Source organism: Scyliorhinus torazame, chromosome 19 (assembly GCF_047496885.1).
Source record: "Scyliorhinus torazame isolate Kashiwa2021f chromosome 19, sScyTor2.1, whole genome shotgun sequence".
Classification (NCBI taxonomy): domain Eukaryota; kingdom Metazoa; phylum Chordata; class Chondrichthyes; order Carcharhiniformes; family Scyliorhinidae; genus Scyliorhinus; species Scyliorhinus torazame.
Window position 1 is genome coordinate 108,205,200 of NC_092725.1, and position 13,705 is coordinate 108,218,904.

General features: G+C 41.9%; 1 protein-coding gene across 13 annotated transcripts in view; it reads right to left on the reverse strand.

Moving 5' to 3' along the window:
* Nucleotides 1-13,705, reverse strand: part of LOC140396417 (ubiquitin carboxyl-terminal hydrolase 15-like) — a 231,410-nt gene that overhangs the window by 153,437 nt on the left and 64,268 nt on the right. For 10 of the 13 annotated variants that reach the window (XM_072485038.1, XM_072485025.1, XM_072485026.1 and 7 more), the window contains 2 exons: nucleotides 12,324-12,450; nucleotides 1,913-2,058 (listed from right to left, as the gene is read on the reverse strand). In XM_072485038.1, coding sequence (XP_072341139.1) covers nucleotides 1,913-2,058; nucleotides 12,324-12,450 — 273 coding nt within the window. Of the gene's footprint in view, nucleotides 1-1,208; nucleotides 1,398-1,912; nucleotides 2,059-12,323; nucleotides 12,451-13,705 lie in introns of those variants that run through there. The other 3 variants (XM_072485037.1, XM_072485030.1, XM_072485032.1) reach the window with 3 other exon arrangements.

A 13,705-nucleotide genomic window follows, 5' to 3' on the forward strand; every position in this document is an offset into this window, starting at 1 on the left:
TACTTGGGCAAATCGCCACTTTGTTGCAGCTGTACTGGAATATTTTGGCCAGGTTCACAAGCTGGTTCTGGAGCACAAGTCTTCAGTACTGCTGCCAGAATGTTGTCAGGGCCTATAGCCTGTGCATATGGAACTGATTAAAGCAATTTTTAAAAAGGAATTTGACATTTGCAATTTTTGACACAACAAATATTTTGCTTATTTAAAACTGGTAGTTCTTCATGACTAATGTGATCATATGACTAAACTTTTAATAGAAACTTACTTTGTTAGTATTAGTTTCAGATAGCCCTAACTATTGTAAGTGGTTTGTTTACTGATAAACTGCAATCTACTTGGGCCAATTGGCTCATATTTGGAGATTAGGTTTAGTCTTTCCACAAATTCAAATGATCCGAAATTCATTGAGCACTCTCTATACTTAATCATCATGCACCTACTGAAGCAGGTTCCTGGAGATAAATTCTTGTGCTTCAGTTTAGAAATATAATTACGGTTTTTAATTTACAAGGAATAAACCAGCTTGGATTTTACAACAATCAAGTAGCTTCCACCATGGTATGATTTGAACTTGTGACCAGAGTAAACAAAAACGATGATTAAAAAGAAATGGTTTCAAAGCTCGAGGGGCTGAATGGTCTACTCTTGTTCCTGTGTTACCCCTTCCCTCAGTGAATAAATGATAGTTCATATGCTAAGAGAAACCAGAGATTAATAAATCATAATCATGACCCATGAATCATAATCATTTACTGCCAGTTGAGAATTATGCTTCAAGGCTTTTTTTTTTTTTGCTGGCATGACCATTTCTTCCTTCAACTTGCATTTACATAATGTAAAAAAAATTACGATGCATTTCCCCGAGATGCAAAGAAAATGGACTAAGGGAAACTAGGTGGGTTAATCAAAAGCTTGGTAAAGGAGGTGAGTTTTTTAAGAAATGGCATCAAAAAGGAGGTGGAGGCGATTAAGTAGTTATCAATGCTGAGGCAGAGAGAAAGAAGAATGCACAAGACGCCAAAAGAACAGCAAGTCTAGGAGGGGGAGGGCAGGTTGTGAGGTTGAAGGTTAAGAATAAGTAGGGGAGAGGTCATGGACTAATTTAAATACAAGGAAACGTATCTTAAATTTGAGGCACTTGGTAGTCACAGATTCAAGCCCCCATTTGGCACTTCAATATCTGCCAACCAGTGATAAAGTTCACTCACTTCTTGGCATTGCTGCAACATGAGTCAGCCCAAGTTAAGAGAAGTAGTTCACCTCTGGGAAGTAAAAAAAAGTCATCATGAATGACCTCAGTGTGCAGCCAAGGATGTTGGCAGTTGTAGAAGTGTCTGTGCTTTGCTCCAATTACTTTCTCAATTGATGAACACTGAACTGAGACTCTAAGGAAGGAACTGGAAAAAACTGTAAGTAAAATGTCTTCCAAAAGAAAGACACTAAAACTAAGGAAATAAACACAGTAATTGTTGTTGTGTGGCCATTTTAGCAGCCATACAAAAAGCAGATAGATCTGTGTAGAATGTATATCAACAAGTTACACGTGGCTGTTCAGTCCAATGACAAATGTGTTTATGTATGCAAGTCTGTGACCAAATTGGGAGAGACCTCAGACTTGCTTCACAGAGCCACCTAGTGATTGACAGTCTAATATTTTATGGAATTCTTGACTTAGCCACAACAGCATCAAAGATTGTGACAGCCTTGTGAGTACAGCTTATGAAAAGTTAGTGCATGCACCATGCAAGACTTACAGGATTTATTGTCACTAAGATGGCTAAACTCGCTTTAAAAAATTAGATTTGAAATTTAAAATTGCTACAGGTTTCAGGCAGCACCAAACCTTTATACTCGCCACTTCACCTTCAATTGTAAATATAAAGAGAGAATACCAGATTTTAAACTACTATACCTGCCCTTGATATAGTCCCGCATCTTGTATCGTGCTATCAGGCTTATTCAGGGGTTCGAATGTGTTGCTCATGTACTTATTCCACAATCTAATTTCTTTTTCATCTGGGATACTAAACAATTTCCGCATCTCCTTTTCAATTGCATCTGAGATTTAAAACAAAAACAATAAGGAACCTCTTTCCAGACACAAGTACAGAGAATATTTCCAAAGTTTGACCAAAGCAATCAGTTTTGTTAATCAGTGGAATGAAATACATATGATCAGTCTTTAGTTATGTACCTCGGTGAATATTTATTTCAGAAAATGGCATATAGGCGGCTTCCTCAAACTGAATGATGTTCAAGCTTGACATACAATTTTTACGGGCAGCACGGTGGTGCAGTAGTTAGCATTGCCACCTCACGGCGCCGAAGACCCGGGTTCGATCCCAGCCCTGGGTCACTGTCCATGTGGAGTTTGGACATTCTCCCCATTTCTGCGTGGGTCGCAACCCATACAACCCAAAGATGTGCAGAGTAGGTGGATTGGCCCGCTAAATTGTCTCTTAATTGGAAAAGAAAATTGGGTACACTAAATTTTTTTTAAAAGACATACAATTTGTACAGTTTCAATCCAGAAAAAGGAATTTGTTGAGAGACAGTAATCCTTTAAATGTTCATAGTTCATCAGGTGATTCATACACATTCCTATACTTTTGCACTAAGGTCGTCAGACAACGTTCCAAGAACAAAGGGTGCATGAATGATGAAAAAATAACAAAAGGTAAATGATTTAGAAGAGGATGAATTGGATTCAATAAAGGCTAAAGACAACCCACACATTAAAAAGTGCTTCAATTAATGGAATTAGAAGAGAAAATGTTGGAAACATTTTACAGGTCAGGTAGCACCTGTGGAGAGAAACATTGGTTTCATTTAATGATTTCCTTTCGCTAACAGATCTTTGTGAATAAAAATGGCCAGCACATTTAATCGACCATACATTGAGTCAGAGTCCTTCTGCCTTAATGAGCTGGCTTAAAGACAACTTCAGACGAACATCCCTTTTGCAGTCAAAGTTTTTAAAACTTCGCCCACCAGGGGTCACGTGATGCGAGAGCAGGAGCGGCTGTGTTTTCGTGAGCTCTGGCTCTGCTCATCTTTTAACTTTTAAAAATCCGTGTGCACATTTCTTTTATTTCTTCTTGGCTTACATAGTTCTTACTATGTTCCGAGATTTGCCAGTCAGTGTTTTAGCACTATTGAATCAAGTCAAAATGCTTAAATGCTTAGGGGCTGTTTAGCACAGGGCTAAATCGCTGGCTTTGAAAGCAGATCAAGGCAGGCCAGCAGTACGGTTCAATTCCCATACCAGCCTCCCCGAACAGGCGCCGTAATGTGGTGACTGGGGCCTTTTCACAGTAACTTCATTTGAAGCCTACTTGTGACAATAAGCGATTTTCATGAAATCCTTGTTGATGCTTGGCAGTTGGAAGGAGTTGGGGTGGAGCCTTGTCTTCAGTGGCGCAGCTACTTTTGGGAGGAATCCTGCCCTAACGATGCTGTGTATACTGACGGATGATGGCTGCTTACAACGATATTTATCAAATTGAAGGTCTCGAATCTGCAGTGCAAGTTATCGAAGCCCAATTGCAAGAGTTGCAAGGTGGTTTTATGGAGGCATTAGAGGCACACAAGGAAGCTCTTGTTGCAGAGAGAGCAAACAGCTACCTAATTGTAGCCAACTTGTGACTTCTTCGACATCAAGTTTGTGTTCAGTAATCACTTCTCCAACACAAAACAGTGCCACCTTTATATTTTGGTGCAATCTATTAAACAATTAAAACCCCATTTTCTAAATTAAGTATTAGGGAACATTAACTCTTTCCTAACAGTGGAATTGGTCTCCTGACCCCTGGTCCTCTGTTGTCCTGTTCATGATGTCGGTCAGGAGTGGAAAATGGTTGAGCTCCCTCTGCTGGAGCCGAGGTTGTGGGCCACCTAGGTTCGGGTGAGACGGCAACATGGTTTCATGCTTTGATCGTTGAAATCCATGGAAGATCCTGCAGGCTACTTAACGTTTTTGATCCTGCTTTATCCAGGATTCTACTTTCTTTGTGTGCTGGGGAGGTGTCTTTATCCTGATAATAGCCTCACATTTCAATTGTTATCCTGGACTTTGCTCCCTGATAATTTTGATGTCTGTTGATGTTGTCAAGATATTTGCTTGCAGGCAGCACGGTGGCACAGTGGGTTAGCCCTGTTCCCTCACGGCGCCGAGGTCCCAAGTTCGATCCCGGCTCTGGGTCATTGTCCGTGTGGAGTTTGCATATTCTCCCCGTGTTTGTGTGGGTTTCGCCCCCATAACCCAAAAGATGTGCACGCTAGGTGGATTGGCCATGCTAAATTGCCCCTTAATTGGAAAAAATGAATTCGGTACTCTAAATTTTATTTTTAAAAAGAAAAGATATTTGCTTGCTGGAAAGTGAATAATTTGGGTGTGACATCCTGCACTGTTGGTTATCCTGATTTAATAACTTGATATCATGTTCAGCTGAATGTTGAGTTTGGGATTTGTGCATTGTCTCTTTAGCCTAATGTATCCTAGATGGGAGGATGAGCAGAGCAGAAGCTGGATGAGGGGGGTGGAGGGGAGGTTTTGGTCGGATTAGTTCTGTTCTCGCTATGTTCAAAGAAGGTCCTCCCAGTGAGAGTTAAGTCTCTTATTTTTGTTCAGCGCCTTTCCTTTTTGAGACCCAGGCAGAGGGTGTTATCCTATTGAGAACTAGGACTTGCATGGCTCCCCTTTCGGGAAGAGTCAGTTGTTTCTCCTGATACGGGTCTGCCTCGTCAACTGCTGGGTGTGATGTTAATCCATGGGGCTTAGTTCTCCTGGGTTTCTACGTGTTCCAGTGCCAGGTTAGGCCAAGTTTGGCTCAAGGACCAGTGGTCAGTATCCTGCTGCTCCTTGGATGGATGGGTCCTTTTTTTTTTCTATGGGAGACCCTGGGCTGAGATTTGAGGCTTGTTGGTGTCCAGTCCTCTGCTCGACATCCTGTAGTTACATCACGGCTGCCTGTTCTGGCCTGGGCAAGAGTGTAATCTGTGCTGTGACTGTTAGTCGATTTCCCCTTTAGTTCTGGGGTTCTTGGGATATTGTTTTCTTCCTTCTGTCATTTTGCTTTGCAGCTATGGGTACACTATAGGTATGTGATGTTGCCTGTATCCTGTTCGAGTGCAGGTGGGTCTTGTATCCGTGAAGGGAATATGTTGGGGATTTTGTTCCTGATTCATTCAGTCTTATTTGCTCCAATTCTTGTATTGTCTCATGTTGTGTTGTACCTATTGTACATTATTACCTATGGCTTCCTTTTATTTTGTTCTGTAAAAACTGAAAACTGGAATAAAGACTTATTTTAAAACTCCCTACACCAGACATTGTTGTGACACAAGTGCATCGCAACCACCAGTAATTGTAGTCTGTATTTGCACTATGGTCTGGGTTGAGATTATCAAATGAGAAATTACTTTATCCCATATGACTGGACTAAATTCAAGCCCAGGTCCCAGTCAAAAAAGACAGAATATTAACCCTTGTACCACCCAACCCTTTGAGTCTTGATGTCACCAAGGAAGTGCCATGGAGAAGTTACTGATGTCAACATTATTGCTTCCATCTAACAGTGTTAAAACCAAAATATTGCTGGATTGCACATCAAAATTCACTAGACGTATTATCACAAGACTCTTAGAAAGAACAAATGTCAAAACTGCCTCTTTCAGGCATTGCATGCATACAATAGCTTTATTTTCGTAAACTAACTTTGAACCAAAGAAGTACTTTGCATCTAAATATATGTTGAGTCTTATATCAAGTGATTACCCAGAAACACATTCATACAATGTCACATAACTATGCAATCCTGTTTTGGCAACAGGATTGTCATGATTATTTGCAACATGCAAGATTCAGTTGACAAAAACTTGCAACTCTCCAGGAGCTAAACAGATGATAATAATAATCTTTATTGTCCCAAACATTAACACGGCAATGAAGTTACTGTGAAAAGCCCCTAGTCGCCACACTACGGCACCTGTTCGAGTACACTGAGGGAGAATTCAGAATGTCCAAATCACCTAACAACACGTCTTTCAGGACTGTGGGAGGAAACCACAGCACCCGAGGAAACCCATGCAGACACGAGGAGAACGTGCAGACTCCGCACAGACAGTGACCCAAGCCGCGAATTGAACCGGGGACACTAGCGCTGTGAAGCAACAGTGCTCACCATTGTGGTACCATATCGCCCATTAAAGCATGGCGCACTGAGCTACATGGGCCAGGAAGGCTCCAGATTCCAACTCTGGTTGGTGTGGAGTAAGTTGTTGAGAATAATACGATTTCAGGAATCATAGAGTGGCAATGGTGGAAAAGATAGAAAGTTACCCCTTACAATTATTATCCAAGATTCCATTTGTAATTCCACATACAAGAGTGGCAGGTGAAGACACAATAAGATTTAGTTGTGATCCTCCCCAAGATGAAAACGTAGTCAAAGCTCAGATTTGAACATGTACTTCTATGACATTATAACATTCAGGATTCATGGAAACCATATCCCACTGAGAGACATTGCTTCGGGCTGGTTGTTGGAGTGGGGGGACATTAAATGGGAGACAATGGGAATAAAAGACACAAATTTAGGAGAAAATTGAAACATGCATTAAGGGCTTTCAAAATACGTTTTTTAACTTTTCATTCTAGATTGGATTAGACATTTTCAACTGTATTCATTAGTCAAGTTGAATATGCATACTTCAAGCATTTAAGACGTTCTGCATTCATAGTCATTTAAATTTTACTGATAATTGGAACAGCACTAATGTTTCTTGTGCTCATGCCACAACCATCAAAGTTACACCGAGAACATGACCTTCCACAGATTCGTTTGACGCAATATTGAATCAGAAACTCTGCATTAAACATCAGTATTGTGACTTTGCTTGAGGTGTTGCCACTGTGGAAGATGCTCTTATTCAGAAGTTCAAATACTCAAAATGAGTATGAAATGAAGAATCAGGATTAAATCATGCAGAAGTTATGGGAAACCCAACAGAATGTTGCCAAGCATTCCTGTGCTCCAAGCAATGACCAGAGCAATTCTTAATGAGATCCTCCATGGTGAATAGGTGCCTTCTATTGTGATTCTGCTTCATATTTTTAAGATCTGGTAATGAGGTTAAAGTAGATTAGAAAATGATTATTTATAGCAGATAAATTTGACTATCTAAAAGCAAAAGGTGTATTCAACACTAGTGTGGGAGAAAGGGGTTTTGGTTCATGAGGGTAAAAGGAAACGGTTCTGTTGGAATGGGCTCCACTTAAACCAGATTGGGATCAGTGTCATGGTGAATCATATAATTAGGATAACTTAACCTTTAGGATGAGGGGCAGGGTTCCAGTGAGGGTAGATTTAGAAATCTAAAGAGAAAAGTAAAGACAATAGAAAAGAGTAGCAATTCAGTTAAAAACAAGTAGGGTGGGACAGGCCAAGACAGAACAGCAATAGAATAACAGTGAAAAGCTCCGTAGTAAAAAAAAAAATTAAAGATTCTTAATCCAATTGGTTTAGCTTTCATTGTCATTAGGAAGTCTTACAACACCAGGTTAAAGTCCAACAGGTTTGTTTCGATGTCACTAGCTTTCGGAGCGCTGCTCCTTCCTCAGCGCTCCGAAAGCTAGTGACATCGAAACAAACCTGTTGGACTTTAACCTGGTGTTGTAAGACTTCGTACTGTGCTCACCCCAGTCCAACGCCGGCATCTCCACATCATTGTCATTAGGGACATGGTCACAAAGTGATCAGGGTTGGGAAGTAAATATTCCAGGGGACACAACATTTTGAAAAGACAGAATAGAAAAGGAGGATGGGTATCCCTCATAGTCAAGTATAAAATAAGGGTATTAGTAATAAAGGAGCTTGCCTGAGAAGGTTAGGAAGTAGTGTCAGTATGTGAATTAGGAATTTAAAAAGTCAGAAAACACTGATATGCACTGATGAACAGAGCATTAAGAAATAACTGTCGCTTGTAACAAAGGCAATGCAACAATTGTAGGTGACTTTAATCATATCTTTTAATCTTTTGTGACAATTTCTTGAACAATATGTTGTGGAATTAACTCACGAATAAAATTATTTTAAATTTAGTTTGTGGAATGAGGCAGGATGCGAGGATTGTTTTATGATGCAAGGTTGAGTGAATTGCACCTGGGCTCTCTGGAATCTAAAAAATGAGAGGTGACCTCATTGAAACAGACAAGATTCGGAAGAGATCCGACAGGGTACAGAGAGATGGTTTCCCTAGCTGGTAATCTAGAACATGGGGAAAGGCAAATCATTCCCTAGCTGGGAATCTAGAACCCAGTATCAAATGAAAGGGCTGATCATTTAAGACCAAGGTGAGGAGAACCCTCTTCACTCAAAGGGTTTGAAGCTTTGGAATTTTCCAGGTTTGAGAGTGCTCCATTGTTGAATATATTTAAAGTCAAGAGAGACAGATGTTGGTCTCTCAAGGAATCAAGCAATATGGGAGTGGACAAGAAAGTAGTGCTGAGGCAGATCATCGGCCATAATTGTACTGAGTGGTGAAGCAGGCTCGAAGAGCTGCATGGTCTATTCTTCCTCCTATTTCTTATATGGAAAAGAAAAGCTCTCCTTTATAAGTTGGTCAAACCACACAGACAAGGTTTTATTTCCAGTTTGTCCTCAGCTGACCCTTTTCTGCTGGGATAACACCAGGAGCTCTACAACCATTCCAGGAAGAGAGAAACAATATAATCGGCCTGCACTTCCACTCCTGATCAATAGAGAACAATCCCCACTTGAAAGGCAAGTTAATGGATGCTGGGTTTCGTCAATATGCCCAAGGTGATCAAGCAGCCTAAACCACATCTATGGTGGTGCGATGAAAGGACACTTGCGTGAACTGCACGAAGACATCCACAGAAATGCCTCCGACAGAAAACCATGATGTCTTGGATCGTGTTTTGGGGATCCTTAAGGGGGAGGGGGAGCAGCCCCAAGTCGTGGTCCACATAGGTACCAACGACATAGGTAAGAAAAGGGATAGGGATGTAAGGCAGGAATTCAGGGAGCTAGGGTGGAAACTTAGATCTAGGACAAACAGAGTTATTATCTCTGGGTTGTTACCTGTGCCATGTGATAGCGAGACGATGAATAGGGAAAGAGAGGAGTTGAACACGTGGCTACAGGGATGATGCAGGAGGGAGGGTTTCAGATTTCTGGATAATTGGGGCTCATTCTGGGGTCGGTGGGACCTCTACAAACGGGATGGTCTACACCTGGAGCAGAGGGGTACCAATATCCTGGGGGGGAAATTTGCTAATGCTCTTCGGGAGTTTAAACTAGTTCAGCAGGGGCTTGGGAACCTGAATTGTAGTTCCAGTATACAGGAGGTTGAGAGTAGTGAGGTCATGAGTAAGGTTTCAAAGTTGCAGCAGTGTACAGGCAGGAAGGTGGTTTAAAGTGTCTTCTTCAATGCCAGGAGCATCCGGAATAAGGTGGGTGAACTTACGGCATGGGTTGGTACCTGGGACTTCGATGTTGTGGCCATTTCGGAGACATGGATAGAGCAGGGACAGGAATGGTTGTTGAAGGTGCCGGGGTTTAGATATTTCAGTAAGCTCAGGGAAGGTGGTAAAAGAGGGGGAGGGGTGGCATTGTTAGTCAAGGACAGTATTACAGTGGCAGAAAGGACGTTTGATGAGGACTCGTCTACTGAGGTAGTACGGGCTGAGGTTAGAAACAGGAAAGGAGAGGTCACCCTGTTACGGGTTTTCTATAGGCCTCCGAAAAGTTCCAGAGATGTAGAGGAAAGGATTGCAAAGATGATTCTGGATAGGAGCGAAAGCAACAGGGTAGTTGTTATGGGGGACTTTAACTTTCCAAATATTGACTGGAAACAGTTCGAGTACTTTAGATGGGTCCGTTTTTGTCCAATGTGTGCAGGAGGGTTTCCTGACACAGTATGTAGATAGGCCAACGAGAGGCGAGGCCGTATTGGATTTGGTACTGGGTAATGAACCAGGACAGGTGTTAGATGTGGAGGTAGGGGAGCACTTTGGTGATAGTGACCACAATTTGATTACGTTTACTTTAGTGATGGAAAGGGACAGGTATATACCGCAGGGCAAGAGTTATATCTGGGGGAAAGGCAATTATGATGCGATGAGGCAAGACTTAGGATGCATCGGATGGAGAGGAAAACTGCAGGGGATGGGCACAATGGAAATGTGGAGCTTGTTCAAGGAACAGCTACTGCAGGTCCTTGATAAGTATGTACCTGTCAGGCAGGGAGGAAGTGGTCGAGCAAGGGAACCATGGTTTACTAAAGCAGTCGAAACACTTGTCAAGAGGAAGAAGGAGGCTTATGTAAAGATGAGACATGAAGGTTCAGTTAGGGTGCTCGAGAGTTACAAGTTAGCTAGGAAGGACCTAAAGAGAGAGCTAAGAAGAGCCAGGAGGGGACATGAAAAGTCTTCGGCAGGTAGGATCAAGGATAACCCTAAAGCTTTCTATAGATATGTCAGGAATAAAAGAATGACTAGGGTAATAGGGCCAGTCAAGGACAGTAGTGGGAAGTTGTGCTTGGAGTCCGAGCAGATAGGAGGTGCTAAATGAATATTTTTTGTCAGTATTCGCACAGGAAAAAGACAATGTTGTCGAGGAGAATACTGAGATTCAGGCTACTAGACTAGAAGTGCTTGAGGTTCATAAGGAGGTGTTAACAATTCTGGAAAGTGTGAAAATAGATAAGTCCCCTGGGCCAGATGGGATTTATCCTAGGATTCTCTGGGAAGCTAGGGAGGAGATTGCTGAGCCTTTGGCTTTGATCTTTACGTTATCTTTGTCTACAGGAATAGTGCCAGAAGACTGGAGGATAGCAAATGTTGTCCCCTTGTTCAAGAAGGGGAGTAGAGACAACCCCGGTAACTATAGACCAGTGAGCCTTACTTCTGTTGTGGGCAAAATCTTGGAAAGGTTTATAAGGAGATAGGATGTATAATCATCTGGAAAGGAATAATTTGATTCGACATAATCAACACGGTTTTGTGAAGGGTAGGTCGTGCCTCACAAACCTTATGTTTGAGAAGGTGACCAAACAGGTGGATGAGGGTAAAGCAATTGATGTGGTGTATATGGATTTCAGTAAAGCGTTTGATAAGGTTCCCCACGGTAGGCTACTGCAGAAAATACGGAAGCACGGGATTCAGGGAGACTTAGCAGTTTGGATCAGAAATTGGCTAGCTGGAAGAAGACAAAAGGTGGTGGTTGATGGGAGGTGTTCAGACTAGAGTCCAGTTACTAGTGGTGTACCACAAGGATCTGTTTTGGGGCCACTGCTGTTTGTCATTTTTATAAATGACCTGGAGGAGGGCGTAGCAGGATGGGTGAGTAAATTTGCAGATGACACTAAAGTCGGTTGAGTTGTGGACAGTGCGGAAGGATGTTACAAGTTACAGAGGGACATAGATAAGCTGCAGCGCTGGGCTGAGAGGTGGCAAATGGAGTTTAATGCAGAAAAGCGTGAGGTGATTCATTTTGGAAGGAATAACAGGAAGACAGAGTACCGGGCTAATGGTAAGATTCTTGGCAGTGGATGAACAGAGAGATCTCGGTGTCCATGTACATAGATCCCTGAAAGTTGTCACTCAGGTTGAGAGGGTTGTTAAGAAGGCGTACAGTGTGTTAGCTTTTATTGGTAGAGGGATTGAGTTTCGGAGCCATGAGCTAATGTTGCAGCTATACAAAACTCTGGTGCGGCCGCATTTGGAGTATTGCGTGCAATTCTGGTCGCCGCATTATAGGAAGGATGTGGAAGCATTGGAAAAGGTGCAGAGGAGATTTACCAGAATGTTGCCTGGTATGGAGGGACGATCTTATGAGGAAAGGCTGAGGGACTTGAGGCTGTTTTTGTTCGAGAGAAGGTTAAGAGGTGACTTAATTGAGGCATACAAGATGATCAGAGGATTGGATAGGGTGGACAGTGAGACCCTTTTTCCTCGGATGGTGGTGTCTAGCACGAGGGGACATAGCTTTAAATTGAGGGGAGATAGATATAAGACAGATGTCAGAGGTAGGTTCTTTACTCAGAGAGCAGTAAGGGCGTGGAATGCCCTGCCTGCAACAGTAGTGGACTCGCCAACACTAAGGGCATTCAAATGGTCATTGGATAGACATATGGACGATAAGGGAATAGTGTAGATGGGCTTTAGAGTGGTTTCACAGGTCGGCGCAACATCGAGGGCCAAAGGGCCTGTACTGCGCTGTAATGTTCTATGATCTATGACTTCAGGAAAAGGAGAAAGAGTAACAAGAGGTTAAACATTGTTGAGAACATTCACTTACCTATGATGTCAGCTTTGCTAAATCGCCTTGTTATGACAGTGTTCATGTTACCATTTTCACACAACTTTAATTCTGTTAGGTACACTTCCACTTTGCAATGCTTCACAAACATACCCTGCTCCACCACCTAAGAAGAAAGTATTAACAAAGTAATAATAGCAATAAACAATAAACAAATCATTTTAATACAAAGTAGAAATAATTCTTACTTACCTGAATGTTTTACATGTTTTTGTTTTAAGAATACTCAATTCATTTTTTCCCAATTAAGGGACAATTTAGAGTGGCCAATCCACCTACACTGCACATCTTTTTGGATTGTGGGGGCGAAACCCACACAAACACGGGGAGAGTTTTACTGTATGTTAGGCTAATCTTCCACACTAACCCAGCCACTCCAATAAGCTGCTACTGCTGCATTCAAAATACAGATCACTGATAGCACAGAGTGCAGGTGATCCCAGTCCATTAACTCCTTCAGAAATAATATCTGCATGGGTGATGTGTTTGTTCTGGCTAGTCTCCCTAAAAGAGGAGAGTTAAAATATTATCGTAGAAATTGAATTTGCTTTTGAATTATGACAACAAGGACTAAATTTGTATGGGGAGTTCAAACTGGTGGACCACAAAAAAGTGGCTACTGCACCTTATTTACATGTCCATTTTGAAGGCTGACTGATCATAGATTACCAACAGTGACCCTACAGAGAGGCTCTCAGTCATTCAGTCTCGTACTTTTGCAGTGCAGAATTCTTTTGCATCTTTTTTAATTAGGCTTCTACATCTGAACACTTTCTCTTCAGATTATATGATAGTACAAGTATACTTTTAACGGTGGAAAACATTGAAAATCAACATGCCTCAAAAATGACATTGGTGAGGTCCAGTATGTTTAGTAATTGATCAGTACAGGATGTTGTAGGAGAACGATTTTGAAACTGGTTGTTTCCAGGATTCCTCTCCATGTTTTCAAAACCCACATACCAAAGCTCCCTTTCACAACTACCTTGAAGTAGTGGCGGGCCTAAAAGATTATGTCAGATGATACTCGACCCATGTATCCACTATCTCCCTCTACTGTGAATGTTTGGTGGCATGACAATCTCAGTATGGTTAAACTGGTGTTGAGACAGAAAAGTGGATATTTTCTCTGGGTAATAAGCATTTAATTGATGGGTACACAAGTTGTATTTTTTCTGACATGCTCTGGTTCTTTTTGGCAGACCTGAGACCATCTTGCAAACTCTGGTGCTGTGCTTGGGCCTTCCATTGTCTGCCAGTTGAAGAGTCGAGGGAGATACCCACACTGCATTTAAAAATACTTGGAAATGCATTTCAATTACCATAACCTACAGTGCTACAGACCAAAAGCTGGGCATTTG